A 27969-nucleotide genomic window follows, 5' to 3' on the forward strand; every position below is an offset into this window, starting at 1 on the left:
AAGTCCTTGGCGCCTCCAGCTCCGCTGCGCCCACAGTGCTTGCCTTCCTTCTGGCGAGGTTTAGAGCGGACAGGGGGCTCTCCCATCCCCGTCTACCCTCGCTGTTTCTCCCACAAAGAGAGGGAAGGGAAGAGGAGGGTCGCCCGAAGTTTCTGGAAGCGCTTCGAACCTGATTATTTTCACTGCGTGGAGTCTATAGATACCAGGAGTCGGATTTCTTGCCTTTACTGATGGGAAACTCAGGCTCAGCAAGGTGGGAGCGACCTGCCAGCCCGAGAGGTAGCTAGGAATCATGGCAGGGCCCGGGCTGTGACCCCATCCTGTGACCCCGTCCTGAGTGTTTCTCCAGTGGAGCCCGAGAACCTGGGAGTCCAGGCCCCAAGGCTGCTGCTTCCCTCAGCCGCCCACGTTTTTAACCTGGAGTCTGCCAGGGCCTGATGTGGGGCCTTGGGCAGGGTTCCCGACTCCAGGGGCTGAGCTGATGAGGCAGGAATCCCAGCTAGTAATTATTACCTGCTTATTAGTAGATCATGGCTGTTAGGGCTTAATGGGCCACCATTAAGGCTCGCTGGGAAAGGGCTGTAAGGGAGATGGGAAGGACGGCCCCATCAGCACTTCAGATATCCTGGAAACATCTGGATCTGACAAACAGCCCCTCCACACAACCCCTCAGGCTCCCCACCACCCTCTAGATGAAGCCACTCCTCAGCCCCTTGACCCCTCTCTGACCTCTGTCAATCTCTCTAAGCAGTGGACTCCCAATTGCAGGACCCAAGTCTCTCTCACCTCAGCTGGGGTGCCCTCTCGGAGTCCCCACCCTCAGGCTGTATTCCCACTGTAGCCTTGGAATCATCCAGAATGATGGGATGGGCCGCATGACCCTGCAGGGGACCTCAGGTAGGACTGTGTGCTTTCCAGGATCTCCTGCAGAGGCTGGGATCCCTGGTGAAAGGAGATCCAGCCTCAGCCTGGCCTGGGACTCCCACTAGTGGGACTAGATTGGAAGAGATGGGTCATGCTTCTCCTGGAGTCGGGCATGATAGGAGGCCTAGGGAGGTGCAGCCCCCCGACCTTGGCAGGTGGGGGATGGATGGTCTGGTGAACTGGGGGCCAAGCCAGCCTGAGCCACATGCCCTTTCTCAAGGCAAGTAGGCTTTCACTGGCCAAAGTGAGTTGCCTCAAAGCGCCTCAGTTCCACCCTTATGAAAAAGGAATGAATGTGTTTCTACCATGTGGACTATTAGGGTGGTCATGGTTTTTTTGTTTTTGTTTTTTTAATTTTTTCAGTTGTAGATGGACCCAACACCTTTATATTACTTATTTATATGTGATGCCAAGGATCGAATCCAGTGCCTCACACGTGCTAGGCAAGTGCTCTACCACTGAGCCACAACACAGTATTGTGGTTTTTATAGGGAGGATTTGAAGAAATAGTAAAGACTCAATAAATGTTTTACTTCATTATTAGTTGGCCAAGCCTAACTGCAGTTATTTGGTTTTGTGTTCTCTTAGCTTCGAGTGCCCTTAATTAGCCTCTCTGCCAACTCCTACTCATCCTTCAAAACCCACCTCCACTGCCTCCTCCCAAGAAGCCTTTCCCGACCATGCCTCCTGGGACTCCCCTAGACTCCCTTCTGTTGGCTACCCCCTGTCCCCTGTCTGCATCAAGCATTGTCTCCCCCAGGCAGGGGACAGGGGGGGAGATGGGCGGCCCTGGCCCACCTACTTCTTCCCAGCTAGGGAGTCCTCCAAGACACTCAGTTTGTCACTCATCCCTCCATTTGTCCCAAACCAACCCCACAAAGTTGAGAGCAGCTGTACCCAGCTTTAGACTCCCAGACTGGGGACTGATTCCTCAGAGATGGGTCTGGGAGTTCCTTGGGGTGTGTGGGCTAATCCACACAACACATGAGGAGTAACTCATGTATTCCACAGGCACTGACTTGGACACACGCTGAGAAACCCCCATTCCTTCCAAGCACCCAGACTAACAAACTTCTTAAGTGCACCTTTGGGACAATAAATGGTAACTTCCCTGGTGAAAAAGAGGATGTCTTCGGGTCTGTTAATGTGGTGAGGGCAACCTAGAAGATGATGCTGAAAGAGAAGTTGGAGCAAATAACCAAGGAACAGGGGATCAGATTATCGCAGGCAGTTGGTACAGCAAATGCAATGGCCCTGGGGCAGGGCCCAGCTGCTCACCCTGATGGTGAGCTGGGAGACAGCAGGGTCTGGACTGAGTTGGCAGCCACTGGAGCCAAAGGGGGAGGAAGAAAGGTGGTGAGGCCTTCACCAAAGACCAAGTGATATTTGTCCTGAAGTCGATGAGGTTCCAGATGAGGCTGGGGGAAGGGACACTAAGCAGCTCAGCCCTGGACTCCACATTTTCACTTTGATCTTCGCAGCAAGTTGTGAGAGATTTTAATCTTACTTCCTAGAGCAGCATCTGTAGAGGACTGACATCTGACCTGCCTGGGGTCCCCCAGCCCAGGCTGGAGAGGACCTGGCCTTCCCAACACTGAATCTGATGTGCGCCCCCCCTCCACCTTTCTGTGTGCCCAGTCTAGGTTCTAACCTCTGCAGCACCCAGTGCCAGGACCTTGACTTTCTGGTTTAAAGTAACCTGCAACTTGGCTTAATTTTCAGTCTTTATTCGAATACCCAGAAACCTACAATCAACTTGATAAAACGGAAAGCCCCAGAGAGAGAGAAAATAGGAGTTAAGGTGGGGATGTGGGGTCCTGGGGGCGGGGCTTGCTGCGGATGCCCCCCCAGAGCTCAGACCCTGCAGGGCTGGGACAGGGCTTATGGTGACTGAGTGCCCTGAGAACAAGCTGACTAGTGGGGCAGGGCTGCGGGGGCGGGCGGGAAACAGCCCCCCAGGTGGCAGGACCCGCGGGGTGGCTGGGGGAGGGGCGGCCTGGGGCTGGGGGCGCGTCTGGCCTCCGCGCATTCCTGAGGATCAGGTTACCGCGGAGGGCTGCGCTCCCCGCTCCACGCTGCCCTGCTTCCGCCCTCCCCTGGCGCCGCAACCGCCGTCCTGTCCCCGCCCCTGTGCAGGTGTCTGCCTAGCCACACAGAGGGGACCAGGTTCAGCCCTTTGGGTGGCACCGGCTCCTTCAGCCTCCTAAGAGCGTTTTACAAATAAGGAAACCGGCGGGGGCAGCCTGGAGGAAACTGGATTGAACCTGGCACATCCCACTTTGATGACAGCAGAATCCAGTTGTCCCTGAGACTGTGGTGTCCCCAGCCTCCTCGAAGGCCTCACGGAGTGGCTCAGAGCAGAGTTTGTTGAGGGACTGACTGACTCCAGCCTTAGCTCTGGGAGTGGAGGGCTCCGGCAGAGTCCCCCCCCCCCCCTCAGTGTGCAATGAATGCGCACTTGCTGTATGCACGGGTGGGGTTAGATCCAGATGTGCGTAGGGTCAGAAGGTGAATTCCCTTTCACTAGATCACCTTGCCAAGTAGGTGTGATTTGGGATTGGGGCAGTGGTTGGTTCACTGGACCACGCGCCTGGGTGTGCTGTGCTGGCCACGGCCCTGCAGCCCCCAGCCCTCTAGAACTGACGTGGAGGAGTTACAGGAAGTAAGTCATAGTAAAGAAGCGCCCTCCAGGCCGATGTCACTATCTACCCCCTTTTCTGTTTCTATTTCAATAGAGATATTTCAAAAGGGAATCTTCGTGTCACCACCAGGAATGGAAAATCAGTTTCTCTTGCCATAAATAGCAGGAAACTGAAAAAAAAAGATGAAATGAGAGCAAAGCCCCAGCATTCCCTCCTCAGGGACACTTGGTCTAGCCCTGGATCTCAAGCATCTGAGTGGCATTAAGGAACAGAGGCCCCAGTCCAGGAAGGGTGGGGATGCACAGCCCCAGGGGTAAGAGTTCCTGGTCAAGGGATCCTAGCCTGAAGTAGATCCTCAGGAGTGTGACTAGTTGACACTGGAACTCTAGAGGTGCGGGAGCCCTCTGGTGATCTGGCCTGCATCAGCCCCAGGCGCCTATGGATGGCTGAGGAGGTCCGGGACCCATTTCCAGCGCTAAGACTGGAGTGACAGGCAGCTGCCTCTGGCGACCCTATGGGGCCTCTCTGGGGAGGATTCAGGTTGGTTTAGTAAAATGGAAGTTCCCACCTTTGGGCCTTGGGGCTGTCCCCACCCACATATCTGTGGGCCACGTCCTTCCCAGGCTGCCTGTGGTTTGTGAATCAACGAGTGAGTGAATGAATGAGAAGATAACATACAGAATGAAATAGTGCGCAGGAGGGAGAGAAGGAATGAATGAGCAGATGTATTCCTGCTGCCAAAATGGGAGACGGTTTCTAGACGCTGTTCTTTGGAGGGATGCTTGTCCCAGCGGAGAGGCAAACTCTGAGCAAAGAATGCCTCTGATCTTTGGAGGGCAGACTGAATCCAGGTCCCCCCTGGCCCGCACCAGGAGGACCACAGCTCAGTAGGACGGGCCCGTGCAGCTCAGTGGTCCGCAGGAGTGCAGCAGAGCAGAAGGCGGACCTCTGGCCTGCGGGACCTTATAGGCCAACCCGAAGAAAGGATGGGAGGATCTGGGACCCAGCTGGGGAGTAGACTGAACAAGGGAATCCGAACGGACTCCCGGTCAATTAATAAGGGGGCCCAAGGAATGAGCAGATTTGCCACCCGCCACCCCAAGTGCATGGGGCACTTAATGCGGGTCTTCTACCAAATCAGGGGTAGGAGCCCAGAGACCCCATCCCGAACTAAGGCAGGTTCCCTGAACTCCCATACCAGTCCTCACCTCCCCCTCCCTCCCCGCCGCCGCCTCTCCCCGGGAGGAAGTGGCGAGAATGCGGGGGAGGGCCCCCAGTCTCACTTCCCCTGGGGCAGGGCGGGGCCTGCGGGGTCCTCTCCCGCTGAGAGACAGTCCCCGCCACCGCACGGGGTGGGGGCGGGGATCCACAAGAGCTGGGCCCTGGTCCGGGCCCGCAGCCCCTCGCTGGGTGACGTCCTTAAGTTCTCTGGACTTTGTTGGTTCTTATCTGAAAAACGGGGGGAAGAAACTGACCTTGAAACAGCGAGTGACTGGGGAGAGGACTCACCCCGGGCCCGGGAGAGCCAGCCAGACGCGGTCACGCCCAGCCTCGGAGGGGTCAGGGCCCGGCCGCAGGGAGGGATGTCACAGTAAACACGGGCTTGGACAGGGACAGGAGACGCATTCCAGGCGAAGGGAACGGCACGGCCAAGGGGCCTGGCCCAGGTCCGCCCAGGGCACTTCCGACGTCGGGGCCCCCAGCCTGGACCCCCTCCTGGCAGGGCGCGGGGGAGAAAGGACCGGGGGTCTCGGCGTGGCAGCGTAAGGGTTAACCACTCTGGGCCGCAGGACCCCGCGGGGAGGGGGGCCGGTGGCGTCAGCGCGACGTCAGGGCCAGGCGGAGCGGCGTAGACACGGACGTCTCGGCCTCGGGGCCCGCAACCCACGCGGCGCTGGAGCCGAGATAGCGAGTGTTGGGGGATCTGGTCTCCAAACGTGTCGTGCGCGCCACGCGGAGGGGCGGCCGAGGCACAAGGAGGGCGCTGCCTGACCGGTACTCAGGCCCGGGCCGCAGGCCACCTGGTCCCCTCCGCCGCCTCCTGTACCCGCAGCTCCCGGGGCTCGGAGGAACTTGGGGCGGGCACTTGGGGGTTCGTGCTTGTTCTCCAGTACGCAGACGCATCCCGGCAAAACCACCCCCATGAACCCCAGCTGCGTCCTGGCGAGCGCCCAGTCTGCGCGAGCCTCAGTTTCCCCAGCACAGCGACAGGGGGAGGCAGCTGGTGACGTCTCCTGCGGGCGCGCGGCTCCGCCTCGGAGAGGGGATGGCAGAGAACCGAAGGCCGAGGCTTCAGTGGGGGAGCCAGCCAGGCGGGACTCGGGTCCAGTGTGGGTTCCAGGTTCCCGGCCTCGCCAACCCCCACCCCTCCAGCCGCCTCTTCGCCGCCTCGTCCCGCCCTGCGCCTCCCCCTCCTCCCCTCCCCCTCCTCCCCTCTCCTCCCGGCCCCCCGCCCTCCCAGCCAGGGCTGCTAATTAAATGCAGGGCTGGGGGGAGGGGACTGCGCGCAGTTAACCCCTTCCCGTGTTAACCCCTTCCCCACCGGCGCCCCGGAGGGGACCCTGAGCAGGGGAGGGGACTGGGTTTTGGCCGGTGGAATTCCCCCCTTCCCCCCCAGGCGCGCTTCGGGGCCCAGGCCAAGCCCCTGGGATGAATGGACAGATAGGTGGAGGCCGGCTGGCGCCCCAGGCCCTGCTCCAGGCTGGACGAGCTAGACCTCCTGACTGGAGCCTCAGAGCCCAGAGGTAGCGGAGGGAACAGCTAGATAGTGACCTGGAGATAAAGAGCGAGGAAAAGCAGGGATGGAGGGAGAGAGGAGGAGAGGAAGGGAGGCAAGAGGGCCCGAGTGCCAGGAAACCGGGTGAGAGGAGAGAGGCCTGGAGAGGGCCGCGGCAGGAAGGTGGGGGTGCTGGGGGACCTGGGGGTGCAGGGCCCTGAGTTCCATCCCCAGCACCAACAGGTAGATAGAGTGAGATTCGCCAGTGTTTTTTAACCAGATCCATGTTTTTCACAGGGACTGTGGCCTTGTCTGAGGACAGGACACCACCCCTCAGCAAAAAGAGGTGACCATATAAATACTTCTCTACAGCCAAGATAACGTGACCGAACCAGGGCAGCACAATCAGGGTTGGTGGGGACCCTGTGACCCCAGATGATCAGGGGGAGCTGTAGGCATCAGGAAGGCTCCCTGGCAGAGGAGTCCTTGGAGGTGCCTCCCGCCCTGGGCTTGGCGGGCTGGCCTGATCCGATCAACCCTGCCCAGGGAGCTATCCATGTCCTTAAGTGCTGGCCCCGGCCCCACAGCTCTGGGTCATGCTGGAGGAGGCAGACACCCCGCTGCACTGCCTGGTTGTCCAATCCCTGCTGCACACCTGGCTGCTGCTGAGCCAGGGGCCCAGGAAGTGAGCAGGGCAGCGGCAATAAGCCAGGCTCTGCAAGGCTTATGTTCTTAGGGTGGGAACAACTGAAATGATGGGCAGTATAAAGTCAGATGAGGACATCACAGCAGGGAGGGAAAAGCTTGGGGAGGGGATTCAGAGAGTCCTTGACATCAGCAGAGAGGGTACCAGGAAGATACCAGAGGAGAGGATGCTGTGGAGCTGGAAGAGCATGTGCAAGGCCCTGGGGTAGGAATGTGAGGATTGTTGGGATATTAAGGAGGGGTCCTGGAGTGGGGTGAGGAGAGATGAGAGGGGGTAGGATCACAGAGGTGCCCTGATGCTCTCCAGCTGGGGTGAAGGGCAGTTCGAATCCTTGTGAGCCCAGGTGTAGCCCGTGACTGCTCTCCCTGCCTCAGTTTCCCCAAGAGTATCCATACCCTAGAGGAAGCAGGGGAGGCTCAGGTTTGGGGATGACTGAGTGCCACCCCGGTCTCTCCACACCTCTGCGTCTCCTTACTGGGGCCCCTCTCCCCACCGCCCCCCAGCTATGCCTGCCCCTTCCTATCTAGTATGCAGACCTTGTCCTCATCGCTCGCTGCATGCGACACCCTGCCCTGTCCACTCCCAGGGACCCTCGGAGCTGGTGTGGGGCTGGGGAAGGCCGGCGTGTGGTCCCTGAGTACTGCCCGAAACCTGGGTGGAAAGATCTGCTTCCCTGTCCCCGCCCGGCGAGGAGGCGGCCGTGGTGGTGGCTGCGGTGAGGGGGATGTGCCCGAGGAGCATCCTGCGGGGCCCGGGTTGCCATGGCGACACTGACTCAGCGGCAGAGGCAGTAGCAGCATCTGGTACCCGCCGGGCCGCCCCTGCCTGGCCGGTGCGCAACTCCCTGCTCTGCCCGCCCGGCGGCCTCCATCCGGACCTCGTGAGGCTACAGAGGCGTGGGGGGACCCGAGGCTGGCTTGGCCAGTCCCTCCACCACCACTGCATCGCACTGCCCGGGCTCCTGCTGGAAGGTGGGCGGTGCTGCTTCTCAGGGCAGCGGCCTTGACACCACGTCTAACTCCGCCCACCTGCCCACCCATCCCAGCCACACCCCCCGCCTTCCATCTGTTCCTCCTCTCGCCGCCCAGCCACCTGCCCGTCCACTGCCCATCTAAATCCATCCGCCTACCCATCCACCCATTTGTCTGTCCACACCCACTCATCTGTCCGTCCCTCTGTCCATTCATCCAGCATCTACAGAGTGCCTACTGTGTGCCAACACTGTTCTGGGCACAGGGGTGGGTTGCAAGATGAGGATGAAGCCTCCGTGGCCACTGAGGCCAGGGTCCCTGGACGCTCAGTCCCATCTCTTCCTTGGGCTCCCAGGCTCTCTCCCTGTCCTCCTGAGTCTTTGTCCCTGACTACCTCTTATACTCTTTCCCACAACGTGCAGGTCCCACAACAGCTGCCATCCGGCCGCCTCCTCCCGTCTCCCCAACCTGCCCTACTCAGTCATAGCAGCTCCCGCCCACCTCAGGGCATTTGCACGCCCCACTGCCTAGAAGAGCCTTTGGTTCTTCGCCTGGCATTTATGGTATTTCATTCTTGCTTTCCTTATTTTCTGCCTCTACCCCCATCTTCAGAGTATAAAAGCCTAGGAAATGACCTGTGTTTCCTTTTTGGCTTGTGCCTTTATTTCCCCAATGAAATCTGTGCTCACGCGCATTCGATAAGAGTATGACGTACTAGCTGGGGAGGGGTTGGCCCTTAGCACTGCACCTAGTGCTGGACATGCACTTCCTTCCCGACAGCCCGAACCTCCCGGAGCCATCTGGTGGAGGAGAAACTAGCAGGGGCCAGGGTGCAGCACGGTGGCCCAGCGCTGCCTGGCCTGCACGTGGCCCTGGGTTCCGTCCCCAGCAAGCAGAAACAAAAGCGAAACCTGTGCTCCAGCCTTACGGTAGAATATGCTTCAGCCATGAGGAATGAGGGCACGGCGGGCCACCACGGTGCATGCCTGTCACAAAATAAAAAAATAAACAAGGCTGGGGACGTGGAAGGAACGGAGCGCTGGCACTTGCCACAGTGTGGATAGAACCCAGAAGTGTCGTGTTGGAGACCTGGGTGGGGCTCAGTGGCAGGGCGCTTGCTTGGTTCCTTCCCCAGAGCCAAAAAAAAAAAAAAAAAAAAAAAAAAGTTAATTTCATGTTGAGACTCTGAGCCTCAGTTTTTACAAACAGAAACATTACATTTGATGTTAAAACTATGGAAATCTTGTCAGGCACAGTGGCACACACCTGTAAACCCCGCAACTGGAGAGGCTAAGGCAGGAGGACCACAAGTTCAAGGTAAAAAATGAAAGGGCTGGGAATATAGCTCAGGGGAAGAGCGCCTCTGGGTTCAATCCCCAGTACCGAAGAAAAAAAGGCCAGGCACTGTGGTTCTTGCCTGTTATTCCAGCAGCTGGGGAGGCTGAGGCAGGAGGATCCTGAGTTCAGAGCCAGCCTCAGCAACACTGAGGCCTAAGCAACTCCGTGAGACCCTGTCTCTAAATAAAGTACACAATAGGGCTGGGGGTGTGGCTCAGTGGCAAAATGTCCTTGGGTTCCATCCCTGGTACCAAAAACAAAAACAAAAAAACCCTGACTTCGTAAGTGTTAGCACAGGGGCTCAGGGACCTGGCTCTGTCCCTGCCTAGCAAGGGGTAAGGAGCAGGGAGGCTGCTGGGGGCACTTGCTGCGTTCCAGCCCAGCCAGCTGGCACCTGCTCCAGGGCTTCTGCACCTGCTGCTCTCTCCAGCAGGTGGATTCTGTGTGCTAGCCCCTGCCCGACCTTCTCTGGTCTCCAGGAAGCTGAAGTCCTTGGTGGTTGGCCACTGGGGCCACAGGGGCTGCTAAGTGTGATCAGGAGGTTGATGACGGTGAGGACATTGGGGTGGAGGGGACAGTCCACACACCCTGGGGAAGGAACAGGACTTCCAATCTATGTGGGATCTCATAGCAAGTGGGTGGGCAAAGGGGTGGAAATCAGTCCAGCTGGGCCCTGCTTCAGGTCATCTCGTGAACACAAACAGAACCATTTCTCAGTTGTATTTATTTACTTATTTTGATACTGGGGATCAAACCCAGGGGTACCTAACCACTGAGCCACATCCCTGGTCTTTTTATTTTTGACACAGGGTCTTGCTAAATTGATGAGGGCCTCGATAAGTTGCTGAGGCTGGTTTTGAACTCGAGATCCTCCTGCCTCAGCCTCCTGAGCCGCTGGGATGGCAGGCATGCGCCACTGCGCCCAGTGTCATTTTTTTTTTTTTTTTTTTTTTTTTTGGGTGCTCCCAGTGTCATTTTTCAGTCCTTAAGGAAAACCTCTGAGGGATACAATTCTCCCCGGACAATGTCAAAGAGGCCAGACCTTCTCTCCCCAGCAAGAGAGACTTCTGGGGGTTTCACAAAAGCCTACGTGTAGAGAGGGCTCTGGGAGAAGGGTCTGGGTAGCTCCGCAGCAGCAGAGGAGAGGCAGGCCCGGGCCAATTCTGTTTGCTGGGGACAGTCAACATGCCAAGGGGCGTGGCGTGAAAGGTCCTGGCCCATGGGGTACAGAAGAGGGAATGAGGGAGGGAAAGACACTCGAGGACGCGGGGATTATTTTTAGGCATTGAACGCAGCCCTGAAATATTTCCACGGCCACTCCCGAGAGCAGGCTAGGGTGACTATTTCGGTGCCTGGTTCCAGTGGAGGTGGGGCAGGGGTGAGTCATAGCTGTGTGGCCACAGAGCCTGGGCCTGGCCCACAGGGTGTTCTGGAGGCAGAATCCTGGGCCTGCAAGGGGAATGCTCACTGGTCCAGGGTCAGGCTTCCGGTCACAAAGGACAGGGACCTGGCTGTTGTTTCCAGCAGGGAAATCGCCCAAGTTCCCCTTGGACAAGGAGTGCCTCTCACCAACCCCCTAGCATTAGAATCAAGAATGGGTGCACACACTGCAGGTGTTCTCGAGTTGCCAGAGGGGTTTATGCATTTATTGAACACCTGCTGTAAACCAGGCTGGTCCTGTGGTGGATACCGGCCTCTGTCCCTGTAAGGGAAGCTGCTGGTATCCCTGCTGACTAGGGAAGAAACCGAGGCGCAGGTTACGCCTGTCAGGCACCTTCCGAAAGGGCCTTGAACCCTGCGCCTCACTGATGACTGATGCTCTAGCCAGGAGGAGGAGGATTTCTTTCTTTCTTTAACCTTATCTTCTGAGGCGCTGGGGACGGAACCCAAGGCCTCCTGCTAGGCAAGCCTCTCCTACGGAGCCTCGCCCCGACCCAAGGGAAGGCATTTTTAGGCAGGAGCCAGTCTCTGATCTCACCTGCCCCATCCTAGCCAGTTCTGGACTCCTCATTTTGTGCCTGACACACCTAAGGCAGGAGGTGGTCACTGGGTCCTCTGGATTCAAGAGGCAACAGAGGGAGGAGCCCTGAGGTGGCTCGGGAGCCGAGGGCTGTATAACCCAGGGCGGGTTGCTCACCCTGTCTGTGCCTGGGCGAGTGGGATGCCTCCCTGCGGTTCGGGAGCTGCTCAGCCCACGGTTGGTCAGAGAGCAACACTGTCCAGTGCTGCCAGGATCCACTCCTGTCCCTGGAGCCTCTTTCTCTATCTGTGAGGACCCTCGGAGGCGCCAGGTTGAAGCGGCTTTGGGCGCCCACAGGGACCAGCGGGAGGGCCCAGTGGCCGCAGGAGGGGCTCTTAAGAAGTGGCTTCCAGGCTGGATGCTACAGGTGGGGCCAGGCCCGGGGCCAGGAAGACAGGCCCGCTCTGGTGGAGGCTGTAGACCACAGCTCAGCTCGGCCCCAGCCCACTGGAGTGGCTGCCCCTCAGGCCAGTGTGGCAGTGACAGCCCCTCGAGGGCTCCCCTCCAGGGTGGGGGAAAAGGTCCCTGCCTTTGTGCTGGACCCCACGAACCTGTGTTCTCCACCCTGGGCTGAACCCCTGGCCTCACCTACTCTGGTCTCGGGATTTCTTGCCTCCAGCAGTTCCAGAAGGTTCCTTTCTCACCCAGGGCCCTCTCTTCTCCATTTCCTGCCCCTCTCACTCTGCCCGCATATCTCTGGGGAATAGGGCCTTTGCACAGGCCGTTCCTCCTCTGCGACATTCTCCCCTGATGGGTGGCCTCCTGGCCTCCCTCAAGCCTTTCCCAACTCGCCTCCCCACCTGCCGCGCGCCCTGCCGCCCGGGCTTCTTCATCAGGCATTTCCCAGGTCTACGTTGGTCCTGGGAAGGGAAGGGCTGTGGTGGGGTTCCGCCTGGCTTCTGGAGGTGCTGCCAGTGCCTGGGGACAGATTCCCTTGGCTCCTGTTGTGGTCATCAGTCTACCCTCCACCAGACTTCTGTCCCCAGGGAGGGATGGCAGGGGACACTCGCTGCCCATCAGGATGTGCAGGGCCAGACCCAGCCACGTGGGCGGAGGAGGGGATGCGGTTGAGACAGTGGCTCGAGCCCCGCAGACGGCCCAGGTGAGGCAGCGGCAGGGGGCGCTTCCTGCTGGGCCTTCGCACTGTCCCTGAGACAGGCTGTGCTTCCTGGTCTGCAGGGGTGGGGGCGGCTGAGTCACGGCTGCAGCGCGCAGGAGTGCAGGGCCTCCCTGCCAGAAACCCGCTCCAGGGAGAAGGTGCTGGGGGGGCACCGCCCGCGGGGGGCGGGGCTGCTCAGGCGACACACAGACCCTCGGGAGGAACTAGCCGGGCTCTTGGTTTCCCTTCTCGCGGAGGAGCCGAGGCTGTGGCCTCTTAGACCTGGGCCGTCCCCACGCAGGCGCAGGAGGACCTGCGTCCTGGAAGCCCGCTGTCCGAATGGGCTGCACCACCTCGGGAGGCACGGCCGCGGGGCAGGCCAGGGACTGTGCTCACGTCACAGGCCAGGCGAGGGGGAACTGGGCTGGGAGCCTGCGGCTGCCTGGCTGGAAAGGTCAGAGCGGCTCTGCGTCTGGCCACGCAGGCGAGAAGCCGCGATTACGCAGGCTGGGCACCCGGGGGCTAGCCCGGGGCTGAGAGGCCTGCTGACAGATCCCGGGAGGCTCACAGGAGCCAGAGACCCTGGACTGCAAGGCACTCGGGGCCCCTGGACACTCTGGGTTCAGAGCTCAGTGAGCGAGGACAAAACCGAGCAGAGGCCAGTGGGCAGGGGCAGCCTCCAGGGCTCCTGGACTCCGCCACGGCCTTCCCTGACGAGCTGACCCTGGCAGGGAGGGCCCCGGGAGTGGGGCTGCCAAGGAGCCCCCTCCCCACTCTCCGCACAGCGGGGTTGGGCCCATGCCAAGGGCCGTCTGTCTAGTGAGCAGGGGGCTAGTGGCCTGTCCACCCTGATCCTTAAGCCAGGGCCACGAGTACTGCCCACGTCCCTATGGGGGGAGGTGGCTTTGTGAGGCCTGGGACTGGCCACCCCCCCGACCTGCTGACCCCACGACTCCACCTCCATCCTTCACCAAAGAGCTGCTGTCACCACAAAAGGAGTCCCACAGCACCAGGTGTCAAGAGGGCCAGGCCAGCGCCGGGCACCAGGCTAGAAGGACCCTCGAGGTAGAGATGTGTGAGGCACAGAGTCCCAGGGTCCCAGAAGAGCCGGGCACAGGGCAGCAGCCCTTGGCCTCAAGGGTCCGCAAGGCCTGTCTGGGGCCCTCCTGCCGCGCCTCCCTTTGCTGGCAGGGAGACGGCCCAGACGGCGCTACTGCAAGCGGTTTTCAAAGGCGCTGACTCCACGTCTCAGGTGGACGCGGCACCCGGGGCTGTGCCTTGGAAGGGCGGCCGCGGTCGTGGCTTGCCTCTCCCGACCTCCAGGTGGAGTGCTGACCAGACAGGCAGAGGTGGTGGAGTCCAGGCCGCAGGGGGCGCCACGTCTGGCTGCTGCCAGGACCACCCCCTTGGGCTCCACGGGGCACCCCCTACTCCACAGAGGGGATGGGGCCCCAGGACTCCCAGGCCCAGGCGCCAGCCTGCCTGTCCCCTAAGGGTGAGGGGAGGCCAGGAACCCATGTCCTGGGGAGATGCTTCCACTTGAAGGGAAGTGGCCTTGTGGGAACTGACTTCCTGAGTCTGGGGACAGCGGACACAGCACACAGGTTGCCTGGTGGCTCAAAGGGAAGGATGGATTCGCATTTGTGGCTGTACTTGTTTTTATTTTTGTAACACAAAGAGAAAGGAAGCGAAAGGAACAGGCTCTGTGGCGTCCGGTCGTGCCTGTCTGTTTGGAAAAGGTGACTTGGGGGCTCCAAACAAAAGCTGGCCAGTCTGGCCGCCATCAGGAGGGGCTTGAGCGAAAGGCCAAACAGACCTGCGAGAAAACACGCCCAGAGCGAGGGCTTGGGACATGACACCAAGACCGTGGGGTGACATTCCCAACAGCACACGGCTGGTTTAAAAAACAAAAACACCCCGTGGGGGGACTTCACCGAAAGAGGGTCCCCAAATGCAGTGGGCACTGTCCCCAACGCATCTGGGCCTCCCCTTCTCTGCAGCTCCGGGAGCTGCTGGCGGACACCCTGCGGCTCTCTGTGCGCTCACTGCTTGCCCGCCTGCCGGCCTGGCTTCTTCTCAGGTTGGCCTCTGCCCGTGCCAGGGATCCCACCTCGGCCCCGGCCACCGAACACACCTGTGGGGCAGAAGGAGGGGGCTGCAGCTGGGTCCAGCGCCTGGGGCCTCTGGTCAGGTCCCAGAACCCCCAAGCCTCAGCTGAGTTGTGAAGCGGGGACAGCAGTCCTGCCCCTAAGGTCCTCCACCAGGGGCTGGGCACCTGACCGGGCGAGTGAGGGTGGGTGCTGCAGAATGTTCTTATGGTGACAAGGGCTGCTACTGCCTCATGGGTGCCAGGGAGGATACAGGATGTCCCCAGGTCACATGGGGGCTTGGGGAAGGATCGGAGAGAGGTCCCAGGGCCGGGCGTTATTGAAAGGACAAAGCCAGGAGGGTTCCCAAGAGGAAGAGGGAGCTGGGACAGGGTGGGACAGAGACGCGGGCAGCAGGGTGAGGCTGGGGGAGCACCGTGCCCTCCATCTGCCCGCCTGGGAGAGGAACAGAAGAGGGATCCTGTGCCTCCAGTCCCAGCAACAGGGTCGGGGAGGGAAGTCTCCCCGCAGGCAGAGGCTGTGGCAGAAAGGGTCTGAGTTTTCAAATGGCATTTTGCATGAAGCCCCTGAGGTGGGAGGGACCTCTGCAGGGAGACAGGACAACTGTGACACTTCCTCCCCAGGGAGGTCCTGGTAGGATGCAGGTCATACAAGGACTTGCTTAAGACTGAAGGTCCTGGCCTCCCGCCTCGAGCCTCCCCCTCAGGGTGCTGGAGGCCCCAGGCTGAGCCGAGCAGGTCCCCCTGCACCCTGCATGCCAGGCACCCCGTCAGGCTGCAGCCGCGTGCCTCCAGAGCAAGCTGTGCGGGGCGAGCGCTTGAGAAAGCCAAGCAGAGCCTGGAACACCAGGAAAGCTGACATGGACAGCGCCGTGTCAGAGCACCTGGGCCGCATGCAGCCAGCCTTGGGCCCCTCTGCAGAGCCTGCTGGGGTGGAGAGCCCAACCTGGGGTCTGAGGACAAGAATCACCTCCTCCTTGGTGACCTTCAACCTATGAAGATGGGCTTGGCCTGGCTGTGCTGAGACTCTCAGGAGTCCAGCACTGTGGGGACAGAGGACGATACCAGCACAAGGGGCTCGACCTCACACCTCGCCAGGCAGACCAGCTCTGCCAGGGGGCCAGGCACGGCGGGGACCACTGTGAGTGGCCGCTGCAGTCACAGGCTGGGCCCTCCCCTGCTCTCCACAGTGGCCAAGCTCAGAACCAGGCTCCACACCAGGGGGCCTAGGACCCCAGGAGCCTGCTCCCCTCACCCTCCCTGCCCCTGCTCCCAGCCGCTCCTGACCGTCCCATGAGCCTCGGCTCCACGCTGCTCTGGTGTCCTCCCAGCCTGTGGCCCCAGTGAGCCCAGCTTGGCCTGCAGCCTGCCAGGCACACAGGTGTCCAGAGTGAAGACACAACCCAGGTCCCTCCTGCACAGGCTGGGATGGGGCAGTAGGAGGGACACGGTCTGCAAGGCCTGAATTTTATGCCAGATTTCCAGTCTCCAGTGGGGGAAGAGGCGAGGCCAAAGTCTATTCAAAAGGGCACAACCTTGGCTTTCTAGAGTGGTCAGAGCACCAAGAGGGACCTATGCCAGGCCTGAGCCAGGGGCCTGCCAGCAGCCAGAGAGGTGGGCACTACAGAGGAGAAACTGAACGTCAGGGAGGTGACCCTTCGTGCCCACCCCACCTGCCAGGAGGAGACGGCAGGATCCAGGCCGCGGGAGCAGGGCTCGAATCCGAATGCCCCCAGCTGGGTCAGAAGCAGCTGGAGGCTGGACCCGGAGCAAGGGGCTCCCCACCACAGCTGTTCCCTGACAGGCGGTGCCAAGGACCACTGCCAGGAGAAGGCTGGGTAGGTGGCAGTGCCAGGGGTGACCCAGACTAGCACCATCAGCTGCTGCCCAGAGGAGCCCTGGCAGTCGTAGCCTGTCCTGACCCAGCTCCCTGTGGGAGCAGGAGGCCTGTGATGACACAGGTCAAGAATGTCAACACCAGGCAAGGACAGACACCACAAGCTGCAGTCCCTGCAGGGGAGGCCCAGCAGCCCCAGGTCCAGTGCCTGAGGCAGCTCCGGGCAGGCCTACCTCGCCCAGCGCCCCCCATGCCTCGGCCTTTCTGCTGCTTCTGCTGCTGCAGGCCACCACGGCCCCGGCCCTTGGCCACCACCTCCTCCTTCACCATGTCAATGATCTCGTCAGGGATGCGCAGGTACTTGATGGTGCTGCCTCGAATGTAGCACTCAGGCATCCGCCAGAACTTGTCCCCGTCCTGTGTGAGGAGGAGGTCGGGGTCACTCACCTCTGCAGGCCCAGTGTTAGTAGGAGTCTCAGATCTGTTAGGGGATGGTCCCTGCAGAGAGGGGTCAGGGAGCCCTCGTCCTGTACGGAAGCTGCCAAGTATCAATCCCAGGAGAGGATGGGGGGCCAGTCTCCAGTGGGCGCTCTCCTGACTCAGCGATGCTTTATCCACCAGGAGGACCCCAGAGGCCGCTGACATCGCCTCCCGACTCCTGGGCCTGGCTGGTGGTGGCTGGCCGGGGCTCCCGCAGTTGGGGACAGAGCCCTCCCCAGACTAAGCTGAGGCTCCTGCCAACCTGAGCTGGAGCTTTGCAGCTCAAAGCCTAGAGAGGGGTGAGGGGCTCCCCTACCCCAGATGCTGCCCCAGCCCCACTTCCGTGTGGGACCCTCTCTCTCTATGGACCCCCACCCTTCATTCATCCAGGACTGACCAGAATTCTGACAGGGTCTGAGCTGGGCACGGAGGTAAGGGGGCGCACAACGGTGACCTGTACGGTTCCTGCAGAGCCCCGAGGTGGGTGGGCAGTTTTCAGAGGAACCAACTAGGGTGGGGGAGGGGTCTTGCAAAGTTGGGCCTTAACCCAGGGTCAACCCGGAGGACCTGGCGGCCAACTGCCTCCCTCAGCAGGACACACCAAGCCAGGCACACAAGGCTCCCACCTGCCCCCTCTCCCACTGCCTGAAGGCAGAAGCCTGCAGCTGCTTCTGTCAGAGGAGCTCCCAGCCCCTTTCCCTGCCTGCCTGTGGACAGATGCAAACTAGGTGGCTGCCTCCCCTGCCCACACCTCTAGACATCAGACCACAGCGGCTTCCTGCTGAGCGCCTCCCCGGAACCAGGGAGGAGGTCCAGATCCTCAGCTGCAGAGGTCTGAGGCCAGCCCCGCCCGGCTGCCCTCCCCAGAGGCGGCTCCTGCCTTTCCTCGCCCAGCTAACTCTAGCCCCCAAGCCCTCCATGTCCTGCCTGCCACCCACTCTCCCTGGTGCCTGCGTCTGTCTGGTCCAGCCCAGGGGAGGCGCCTGGCAGGGACACGTGGGCACAGTCTCCCCGGAGCCCAGGACTCCCGAGGCCTGTGATGTTCACCCTCCTGGAGGGGTGACGGGCCGTCTCTCCCTCTCGAAATGGCCCTGTTCTCCCTTGAACGTGTACTTCTTACTTCACCCCAAAAGACATGTCTCCCCGACAGCGTTCACATCCCTCTTGAACTTGTATTGCATTCCCAAACAAATATGTAGGAGTCTGGGGGCGGGAAGGGCAGGTGGGAGGCCAAGTCCACGGGGATACTGAGCCCAGGCAGATGGACACAGGCTCTGAGGAAGTTCGGGGTGCAGGCTGGCTGTGTGGCGCTCAGCTCTCCCTGGGCCAGGGCAGGGCCAGGCGGGGTTGGCGTCCTTGTGCAGATGGAGAGCTGGGGCGCTGGGCGCAGGGCCTAGTGAGAGCAGGGAGACCACGGCCTCCCAGCCCCCGGGGTCCCCACAGAGCGGGCCTGCCACCCGAGGGAGGCCAGTTCTCACCAGCCCCTCCTGCCCACTGCAGGTGCTGAGTGGACTGCTGGGGGAAGCCCAGCATCTACCGGGCAGGCCGTGGGACCTGACCAACACTGGGGGATAAGGGCACTGTCGTGTCCCGTCTGGAAGCTGGCGGTATCCACAGAAGCCCAGCCCTCACGCCCTCTGACGCACCCAGGATCCCAAGGCCTGAAGGGAGGTAAGAGGCCTGCCAGCTACACGCAGGAGGACCCCAGGCTCAAGCACCTGGCACTGCTGGTCACGGCCGGGTGGACCCAGCCAGACACCTGCTGACAGGAGCACAGGAGAAAACCAGGAGGCAGTGACTAGTAGCCCACCGGGGAGCCCCCACCCAGCGCCCCCACTGACCAAGGATCCTGTCCACAACGGGCGGGGCCACCCATGCCTGCCTACCCAGATGACAGAGGCCCCTTCTTTTATTTTTATTGGTACTGGGGATTGAACCCAGGGGCACTCAACCCCTGAGCCACGTCCCCAGGCCTGCTTTGTGTTTTATTTAGAGACAGGGTCTCTCTGAGTGGCTGGGCCTAAGTTCTTGAGGCCGGCTTTGAACTCCCGAGCCACTGGGATCACAGGCACGCACCACCCGGCCTGGCAAATGGTCCCCTCCCGTAGCCTGCTGTCTTCTGTTGAGGCGAGCCCTGCGTGACACCTTTGCTCCCCACTCTACCACTTCCTCCCTCAGACTACAGGGAGGACAGACACGGGCACCAGTTGACGGGAAGGAGCCGCTGTCCCCCACCCACCCCCGTCCTCCTCAGTGCCGTCTGGGTTACGCCAAGGGTGGGGGAGGCCTGAGCCCCCAGGGGAGCTGTCTCCCCGCCCAAGCTCACTAGCCAGCGCTCCTAGCCAGGCACTTCCTGGTTCAGGGTCTGGCCAAAGGCTCCTGGTCGGCTAGGCTTCAGTGTTGTCCTCGCCCCCTGGTGGCTTGGACATTGCCTGGCCACACAGACCCTCAGAGTCCAGGCAACATCAACAGCTGAAGGCAGCAGAGGTAGACAGGGAAGGTCAGTCCTCCCCTGGAGGTGGCTGCCCCCTGCCACACAGCCATGCATGTGCCATGAGTGCCCCCAGGCCTACATCCTTCCAGGCCAGGGTGGCATCCACAGACACACAGCAGCGGAGGCGGGCTGGGTAGACTGACCTGTGTGTGGTCAGCAGCCCTCAGGACAGCTTCCCTGTGCCACAGGTGCAAGGCCCTGCGTGCTGTGGACACAGAGGCCTGGCCAGCACACTCCCTCCCACAGGTCCTCTCGCCCTTGGCAGGGTGACCAGTACCTGACCCCTCCCACCAGGTCCAAGCAGGGCTCCACGCCCCACTTGGAAGTGAGACCGCTGAGCTGCAGCGTGAGCCCCTGGCCAGGCTGCGTCCACTCCAACACCCGCCCCAGCCCCCTATCCCATGACAGCAATGCCAGCTCAAAGGTGGCCCTTCCCAAACTGCTCGCCCAGGGGCAGGGCCACCCCCCGCCGTGCCACAGCCCCCGAGGGCCCCAGGGGTGGGCCAGGGCCCCCTCTCACCCTGGAAGTGCAGATCACCTCCCGCAGGTTAATGTTCATCCAGTTGTCACAGCTCACCAGGTGCCCATTGTATGTCTCCCCATTTTTGAGCTCCACCAACTAGAAGCAAAAGGGACGATGGTCAGCTGTGGCCTGCAGCCTGACGCCTGGGCCCCGGCCCCACTGCAGCCGCAACCAGGCCCTTGCTGGGACCCCTCACGGGACACGCCTGCAGCACCAGACCCCAGAATGGTCCTTCCTATGATGACAAGCTTGGCTTCCTCTGCCCTGCGGCCGGTGTCAGGCTCTCTGTAAGGAGCCTGGTTTGGTTGGTTTTGATAACTTTATTCACATGCAGTGCTGAGGATGAACCCAGGCCTCGCATGCCAGGCAAGTGCTCTACCACGTTTTTCTTTCTAGATGGCCTTTTTAAAAAATATCTTGTTCTTTTCAGATATACATATCATACATACAAGGAGTATAACTTCCCATTCTGTGGTTGTACGTGATGTGGAGTTTCACTGGTCATGTATTTATATATTTGTTTAAAAAAAAAAAAAAAAAGAGCTCAGCGGGTAGAGTGCTTGCCTTGCAGGCACACGGCCCTGGGTTCAATCCCCAGCACCGCAAAAAAAAAAATTTAAGCCCAGTGCAGCAGTGAATGCCTGTAATCCCCGCAACTCGGGAGGCTGATGCAGAAGGGTGGCACATTCGAGGCCAGCCCCATCCCCGGCGCCTCAGTGGGGAAAGAGAAAAAAAAAAAAAAAAAAAAAAAAAGGCCAGCCCCAGCAACTTAGCAAGACTCTGTCTCAAAATTAAAAATAAAAAGGGCTGGGGATAGAGCTCAGTGGTAGGGCATTTGCCTGTCTTTTTTTCCTTAAACTTGTGGTGCTGGGGATCAAACCCAGGGAGTTAGGAGCACAGGTCAGTGGTAAAGCATATACTCAGCAGGCCTGACGCCCTGGGTTCAATCCCCGGCACCACAAATAGATAAAAACAAACAAAACTTAAAACTTCATATTGAATATTTAATAAAAATATTTGAAAACTTTAAATATACTAAAAAATTTAAACAGACACACAAATTCTTCTTCTTCTTTTTTGGTACCAGGGATTAAACCCAGGGGCACTTAACCATGGAGCCACATCCCCAGCCCTTTTTAATTTTTACTTAGAGACAGGGTCTCGCTAAGTTGCTTAGGGTCTCACTGAGTTGCTGAGACTGGCTGTGAACCCTCGATCCTCCTGCCTCAGTCTCGCAGGCTGTTGAGATTATAGGTGTGCGCCACCTCGCCCAGCCATGTGTAGATCCTTAGAGGAATGAATATTTAGGGCAATGGTGGTCACTGTTTCAAGGTGCCAGGTGTCAAGCTGGCATGCCTGAGCTGGTCCTGACTGTACCAGCTACGTGGGCTTTGGTGGCCTGGAAATGGTGTTTCGCACAGCAACAATAATGGCCTCCTCGATGTGTTCTGAGGACAAGGGTAAGTAGCACATCGTTCTGAGGGTACGCCATGCCAGGAAAAGGCTGAGACTGGGAAAGGAATCAGAGTGGTGGGCCCAGCTCAGGGCTAGCACTTACCAGCAGCAAGGCCCTGGGCTCCCCCCAGCACTCCCGCCACCAAAAACACCCACCTGTGACATCTGCCCCAGAGAAAAGAGAAATAAAGGTGTACGGACACCTTCAGGGCTGGGGCTGTAGCTCAGTGGTAGAGTTCTTCTTCACACGTGCAAGGCACGAGGCTCGATTCTCAGCACCACAGAAAAATAAAGATACTGAGGCCATCTCCAACTAACAAATATATTTTTAAAAAAGATACATACTTGCAAAAGTGGAAATAGTCTGAAAGCCTATCAACAGATGAATGTGTGAACACAACATGGTCCATCCACACAGAATCTCATCCGGCCGCAGGAATGAAGCACTGACACTACAATAATGAACCTCGAAAATGTGATGTCCACAACGAGGGCCAGACACAGGAGACCTCGTGCCTTCCATCCACGTCCACATGGGATATCCAGAACAGAAAGCAGGTGAGCAGCTGTCACAGGCTCGGGGAAGGGAACAGGGAGTGTCCCCTGATGGGGACAGGGTCTCCTCCTGGGGCCATGAAAATGTTCTGGAACTAGACAGAGGGGCCTTGCCCAACACTGAATGTGCTAACCACCACTGGGTCGTGCACTTTAAATGGCTGGACACGGGACCTGCTGAGCGGCTAGACGCACAGGCCTGGCGTGAGCTGCAGCACGGAAGAAATGCACACGAAGAAAGGGCTGAATCATGTGGTGTATCACTTACACTTGCAGAAGAAAATTTAAAAAGAGAAACGACTAGTGGATGTGGACAGAAGCCATCACGTATTATTAAGGACAAAAGTAGTTCTGGAAGCAAAGTTCCCTACAGGATTCCCTTGTTTGTGGTGGGGACTGACCCTGTGGTGCTCTGGAGCTACTTCGGCCAGTTTCATTATTTTGAGGGAGGGTCTTGCCGAGCTGCCCAGGCTGACCTTTATCCTGCAGTCTGCCTGCCCGGCTGCTCAAGTCCCTGGGATTACAGGGTGCTGCTGCGCATGGCAGCACGCATCACTTTCCCAAGGAGCAGAAATGACTTGGGTCACATACTTGGGAGGGAAGAGAGAACAAGCCACTGTGTTCAGAGAAGCAGGAAATCCTCTACCCAGAGGGGCCTGTCACTGTCCTCAACAGTGTCCCCTCAGAATACACCACCTGGGCCAGCACCTACTCACCATGGGATGGTTCTGAGCCGTCTTCAGCAGCGACAAGGGAAGCTGCAAGGCAAACAGTCACATGACTTGTCTGACTGGCACCCCAATGCCTCTTGGGGGCACAGGAGTGAACCTGGACCACCCCCAGATGAGAGTGCCTTCTCCTCCCTTGACCCAGGGGCCTCTTGCCCCTCCTCTCACAGAGGCAGCTGCCGCCTGGCCCTGGTGCTGACTCTTCTGGTCATTTCTTGACACCTCTTGCTACATTCATCCACACCCAGTACGGAGCAGGGCGCTGCCCTGTGTTTACAGGCAACATCACAACACAGGTCCTTCTGTTGCCTGCATTTCCTATTCAACTAGACAGTTTCTCTGAGATGCCTCCAGGCCTGTGACTGGCCTCTGCGCCAACAGGTTCCGCCTCCAGGTCCCCAGCAAACCGCAGATGGAAAATATTGAAGAAAATAAAACGGTGTCTGTATTGAATATGTACATTTTTTTTGTTATTCCCAAACAACAGAGTATAACAACTGTGCACACAGCATTTCAATTGTGCTAGGTACCCTAACTCTAGGAAGAATTCAATGTCCCCTGTTCCATGCAAATCCTATGCCACCTTACAGAGGGACTTGAGTACCCACAGGGGCTTGAGTGTCCAGGAGGGGCCTGTACCCCATGGCCCGTGGACACAGCTGGGGCTGCAGTCACCACACCCAGTGCAGGACCATTCCCCCTGCCCAGAACAGAAGGATGGAGGTGAGGCTGCTCCAGCAGAAGCCGAGGGACCTGCAGCACAGTTGCAGAGAGGAGGATGCAGGCCCAACTTGACCCTGTCTGTCCTAAGTTGGCATAAGGCCACGCCTCACCAGCCCACAACTGATTCTGCCAGGCCCTACTGAGGAGCCAACCCAACCTGAAGGAGCCACATCTGAGCTGGGTGTTCGAAAACATTCACCAGGTGATGGCAGAAGAATATTCCAGAAAAAGTTGGGTTCTTTTGGCAGGCACTGGCAGAAAAGAAATGGAATCTTTAAACACATCCAGATAATTTGATTTTTCCTTTTTCTATTATCACTGAATTCCTCTTTCATGACAAACATGTAATTTTTTTGTTTTGAGATGGGGTCTTGCTATTACCCAGGTCACTGCACCTGGCCTGGGAGTTTTGGGTTTTCTGGTCTCCAGCTCGCCAGGCAAGTGCTCTAACCCTCAGCCCCGCCTCCAGCCCTTGGGAGTATTTTTATAACCGGGGGAAAATAATCAGCTCTTTTCATTTTGGAAACACAGAGTATGACTCATTCCCTGGGGACTGCCTCTAGGCTTCCAGAAAGAAGGGTGACTCAGGTGGCAGTGCTGGAGTCCAGAGTCCACTCCAGTGTGGCTGTGATGGAGGTTCTGGCTCTGAGGGGCCCCATGGCTGAGAAATGCCTCACAGAAGACAGGCTTCAGTGAGCCCTGCCCTGGTGACTTTGGAATCCCACTCAATCCCAATCCCAGAAGTCTCTGCAGGGGCGTCCTAGCCCCCACCAGCAAGGTGGCTACTCCTCCAGGGGGTGGAACTCGAAGGCCTTGGGGAAGGAATCCTACATCCCACAGGCCCTTCCTGAGAAGAGCTGCCGGGAGGAGGTCCCAAGCCAGCAGGAAGCCAGGCCCAAGCCCACTTCCTGTGCTGGCTTCCTGGAAAGGCCCGATAAGGAGGAAGAGGCTTAGTACTAAAGGAGAGGCTGCTCAGAGACACCCAGTGGGTGGGCTGGTGCCCCAGGGCTCCTGCCTTTCCTCTGGAATGCATCCCTGTGACACTGCCAACCAGCTGTGGTTAACTAGGAGCCTCGCACTGGCATGGGCTTTCCTCAGCAAGCCTGCTCTTTTCTTGAGTCCACAATGGGAACTGGACCCAGGAGAGGGGATACATGGGCCTCCTCCCAGATCACTGGAAAGAGGGCAGGGAGCAAGCTAGCCCTTGAAGTCAAGAAGAAAAATGGGCTTGGCAGCCACTCATTTTAGATGAAATGCCAACACTCGTCGTGGGAGGGCTCTGCCCAGGAACACCTAGCATGTCTCTGGTAAAGTCCAGCAGGGACTGATGCTTACTGCCAGCAGGTAAGCAGACGTCATATTACAGGGTACACACACCTTCCATGTTGGGGACAGTTCTTGGGACATCACCTGTCCCAACTACCAGAAGCACAGCTCAAGAGGACCATAGCTTCCTCAGTCGTGGCTGGCAGGTCCCTATGACGATGTATGCAAGAGTGGATCTGGAGATGGGGCCCAGAAGTAGGCTGCGTACCTAGCATTCACCAGGCCCTTGGTTTCAACCCCAGCACCAAACAATAAAGTTCAATAAAATAAAAACAAACAAAAAAACCCATCTGAAACCCAGATGAGACAGGAACAGCCTGACAGCTCGCCCCCAAGTGAGCCCAGCAGCAGAACCTGGTCTATGAAGCCCCAGCCAAAATGGCCAACCTTCGCGACTGCTGTTGCCTCCACCCAGGGTGCCCTTCCCGTGGCTGGTGGTTGCTACGTCACCGTCTTTGGCCAAGCCCTCCTAATGGCCACCTTCTCCTGGACAGCCGTTTGTTTCCATTATAGACTGCAGTCAGTCTCTAATTATCTTGTTTATTTACTACCTGCCTCCCCGGCTAGACTGGAAAACTCACAGTGGGTGTGGGCTTTGTCTAGTGCCAAGTACACATGGGGCCAGGGATCAGGCAGAAGAGAGGGACTCGGTAAATGTTTGCTGAATAAATACAGGAGAGAATGCACACACCACCCAGGGAGGCACACAGGGCAGGCAGAATACTTGCCCCACCCCACAGGTAAGGGAAGGGTGGCTCTGATGGAGAGGTGGCTTTGGGACAGGGAGCCGTGACTGCTAGGTCAAGGATCTCTCTGAAAGACTGCAATGGCCTGCAGCAGTGCCTGCATCTTGCCTTATTCTATGTCCTCATTCCCAAACCGTGCTGGAGACAGAGATCAGAGGAAGGGGTGGGTGGTGGTCAAAAGACGGATGAAAGGGTGCAGCTCAGTGACAGAGCACTGGCCTAGCAGGTGTGAGGTCCTGGGCTCCATCCCCAGTACCATACACAAAGCGAATCAAATCAAAACAAAAAAGCATGAAAGTGTCTAAGTGAGATAGGAGTCTTCTACTACCCAAGTGACGAGAAATGTTGAGCTAGAAAAGTTGTTTAGGGTAAGAGAATTCCTTTTTTCTAGACTTTCTTGGCACTTCGGAGGCCTAATTCTCTGGTTTGGATAGATTGAGGACTAAAACCAATGGCTCCTCATTCAGGATCACCCACCACGATGGCTCACCAGGCTGTTCCTTCTGACTCCAGCCTGACCACAAGGAACTGGGAATGTGTGTGATGGTGTTTCGCCTGTCTGCTCTTGGCATGCCTCCAGGAAACTCCTAGAAAGTCAAGACATGGGGACTCTGTGGATGTTCAGAGGGTGGAAAGAGGCTGAATGAGTCTCAAGTCTGTGCCTTGTGCAAATACTTTGTAGACTCTGGTGATGTGTTGGGGATAAAAATGAAGACCCTGCTGTCAAGGAGCTTAACAGAGATGGATCTTTCTGGTGCCAATCCTGAAATGCCAACTCCACCCGCTGGATGGTATGCAGCAGCAGCTTTGGCTAATCCTTAGTCCTGAGAAATGTGCAGCCACCCCTTGGGGACATCTTCTGGTTCTCCAGAATCCCCCCACCCCCATCTCACAGAATGACTGGAAGTCACTTCCCCACCAAGGTCCTTGGTTTCTCTCCGTAAACACATAAAGGCCGGGTGCTGATGGGCCAAGAAACTTCCAGTTTTGAATTCCTGTCTCTCTATCTAAATATATCCTGTATCTTTATCCCTGTTTCACCAGGGTCACCAGAACCTTCCTACCCAGACCCCAAATTTCCAGGCCTTAATTTTTCTTTCAGTGAACTATGAGGATTCACTTTATCCACCTCTGGCTTAAAATGCGCCTTTGTTGAGCGTGTTGGCACACGTCTGTAACCTCAGATACTGGGGAGGCTGAGGCAGGAGGATCACAAGTTCGAGGCCAGGCTGGACAACTTAACAAGACCCTGTCTCAAAATAAAATTGAAAACGGGCTGGGGATGGAGGCCAGCGGTAGAGCTCTCATCCAGCGTGCGTGAGGCCTTGGGTTCAAGGGGTGGGGGCAGGAAACCCTGCTTCCCCTGGAATGAACTGCTGTGACCCAGGGAGAAACGATTCCCCTCCCTGCACCTGTTTTTCGGTCCTAAGCATGTAAGTGTGTGCTGCTAAGATTCTACACATTCGCAAGCCCCCTAGTTCCCCAAACAGGTTTCATCTGAGAACTCAGACTGCTTCTCCGCCCTCTAGCTTTCTATACTCCATGAGATTGGCCTGGTCCACTTCGCTCCCCTTCACTCACGGTGCCTTTCGGCGGGCCCCTTCACCCCACGGATAAATCGGGACGACTGCCGCTAAGCTGCTATATTGTGACTATGTGTCCATTCAATCCCAAATTCCTGATAGCGACGTACCGGGTACCCTGGAAAGGCACCTGCTGCCCCTGGCCTCAGTTTCCCCGCCTCAAAGAGCGGGACACGAGGCTTGCAGTGCACGTTTATCCCAGCCCTTAGCGCCCTCCCCGAGGGTCCCCAATGGCCACGTCCCCCGCCTCGAGGAGAACCCACCGTCGACCTGCCCTCACCATGTTGTCGGCGGGGACCGGGCTCGCCGGCCACTTCCGCCGCTGCCACAGCCGCTCACGCTCTCGCCGGTAGCCGCCCCGCCGCGCGCCACCAAGCTGAAAAGGAGTGGCAGAGACGCGAGCCAGTCAGCACCGGGCTTGAGGAACAGACAACCAATCCATGCTGAGTAGGGCGGGGCCTTCCTGGCATGGTGGGCGTGGCAGGCCATGTTCCCGCCTGAGAACCAGGGGAAAGGGCCGTAAAGTGCCCCGGCGAGTGATGCAAAAGGGGGTGAAGCCCCGCGCGCCTGCTCAGGATGCACTGTGGGTAGGAACGCATGCGCAAATGAAACCCGCGGCGGGTCTCCCGGGCTCCTCGCTGTGGGCAAAGCCCGTAAATGCCTCCAAGGTTGCTCTGGAGAGAGAGAAATCGAAGCCCTGTGGTTACTGGAACGTTCCTGATGTCACCCTTGGGGATCCTAGTCTTCTGATTCTCCTTATTGTTATTATCCTTGTTATTATGAAGTAAAATAAAGGTCCCTTGAAAACAGGCACTGGCGTGCAGTGACCTTCCGTCTGATAATCCTGATGTTTAACAGGGCAGGTGGAGAGGGCGGCGCAAGATCTCGGCTCGCTGCTCAGAATGGCGCACGGTTTAAAACTCATGAGTTGGTTATTTCTGGACTTTTACATTTAATATATTTTAAATGATTTTTTAAATAGTTTTTTTCCATTAG

At 58.4% G+C, this 27969-nt stretch overlaps 2 protein-coding genes across 3 annotated transcripts; one reads left to right on the plus strand and one right to left on the minus strand.

The window, feature by feature from the left end:
* On the plus strand, positions 1 to 23031 carry LOC124968510 (uncharacterized). Of its 2 annotated transcripts, none has more exons than XM_047531033.1 (4): positions 1 to 897; positions 16982 to 17271; positions 18341 to 18511; positions 21731 to 23031. In XM_047531033.1, exon 4 carries the CDS (start codon positions 21846 to 21848, stop codon positions 22812 to 22814), a length of 969 nt encoding a protein of 322 aa, XP_047386989.1. In that variant the 5' UTR covers positions 1 to 897; positions 16982 to 17271; positions 18341 to 18511; positions 21731 to 21845; the 3' UTR covers positions 22815 to 23031. The 2 variants fall into 2 exon arrangements, with proteins under 2 accessions (XP_047386989.1, XP_047386990.1); XM_047531034.1 differs by lacking the exon at positions 1 to 897 and adding an exon at positions 9226 to 9276.
* Lsm4 (LSM4 homolog, U6 small nuclear RNA and mRNA degradation associated) lies at positions 14063 to 27368 on the minus strand. Its single transcript, XM_047531035.1, has 5 exons — positions 27254 to 27368; positions 22584 to 22625; positions 19855 to 19953; positions 16594 to 16777; positions 14063 to 14550 (listed from the first exon to the last, which is right to left on the minus strand). Exons 1-5 carry the CDS (start codon positions 27254 to 27256, stop codon positions 14459 to 14461), a joined length of 420 nt encoding a protein of 139 aa, XP_047386991.1. The 5' UTR covers positions 27257 to 27368; the 3' UTR covers positions 14063 to 14458.
* Positions 27369 to 27969: the final 601 nt, after the last annotated feature.

Source organism: Sciurus carolinensis, chromosome 17 (genome assembly GCF_902686445.1).
Source record: "Sciurus carolinensis chromosome 17, mSciCar1.2, whole genome shotgun sequence".
Taxonomy (NCBI): Eukaryota; Metazoa; Chordata; class Mammalia; order Rodentia; family Sciuridae; genus Sciurus; species Sciurus carolinensis.

Bases quoted from the DNA above. Each gene is read 5' to 3' on its own strand.
- LOC124968510 (XM_047531033.1), top strand. From the start codon at position 21,846: ATGGGATATCCAGAACAGAAAGCAGGTGAGCAGCTGTCACAGGCTCGG.
- Lsm4 (XM_047531035.1), bottom strand. The intron at 19,954-22,583 runs GTGAGTAGGTGC...TTTTGCTTCTAG, and splicing joins CGGCTCAGAACCATCCCATG to TTGGTGGAGCTCAAAAATGG. The intron at 16,778-19,854 runs GTGAGAGGGGGC...CTCCTCACACAG, and splicing joins AGGTGATCTGCACTTCCAGG to GACGGGGACAAGTTCTGGCG.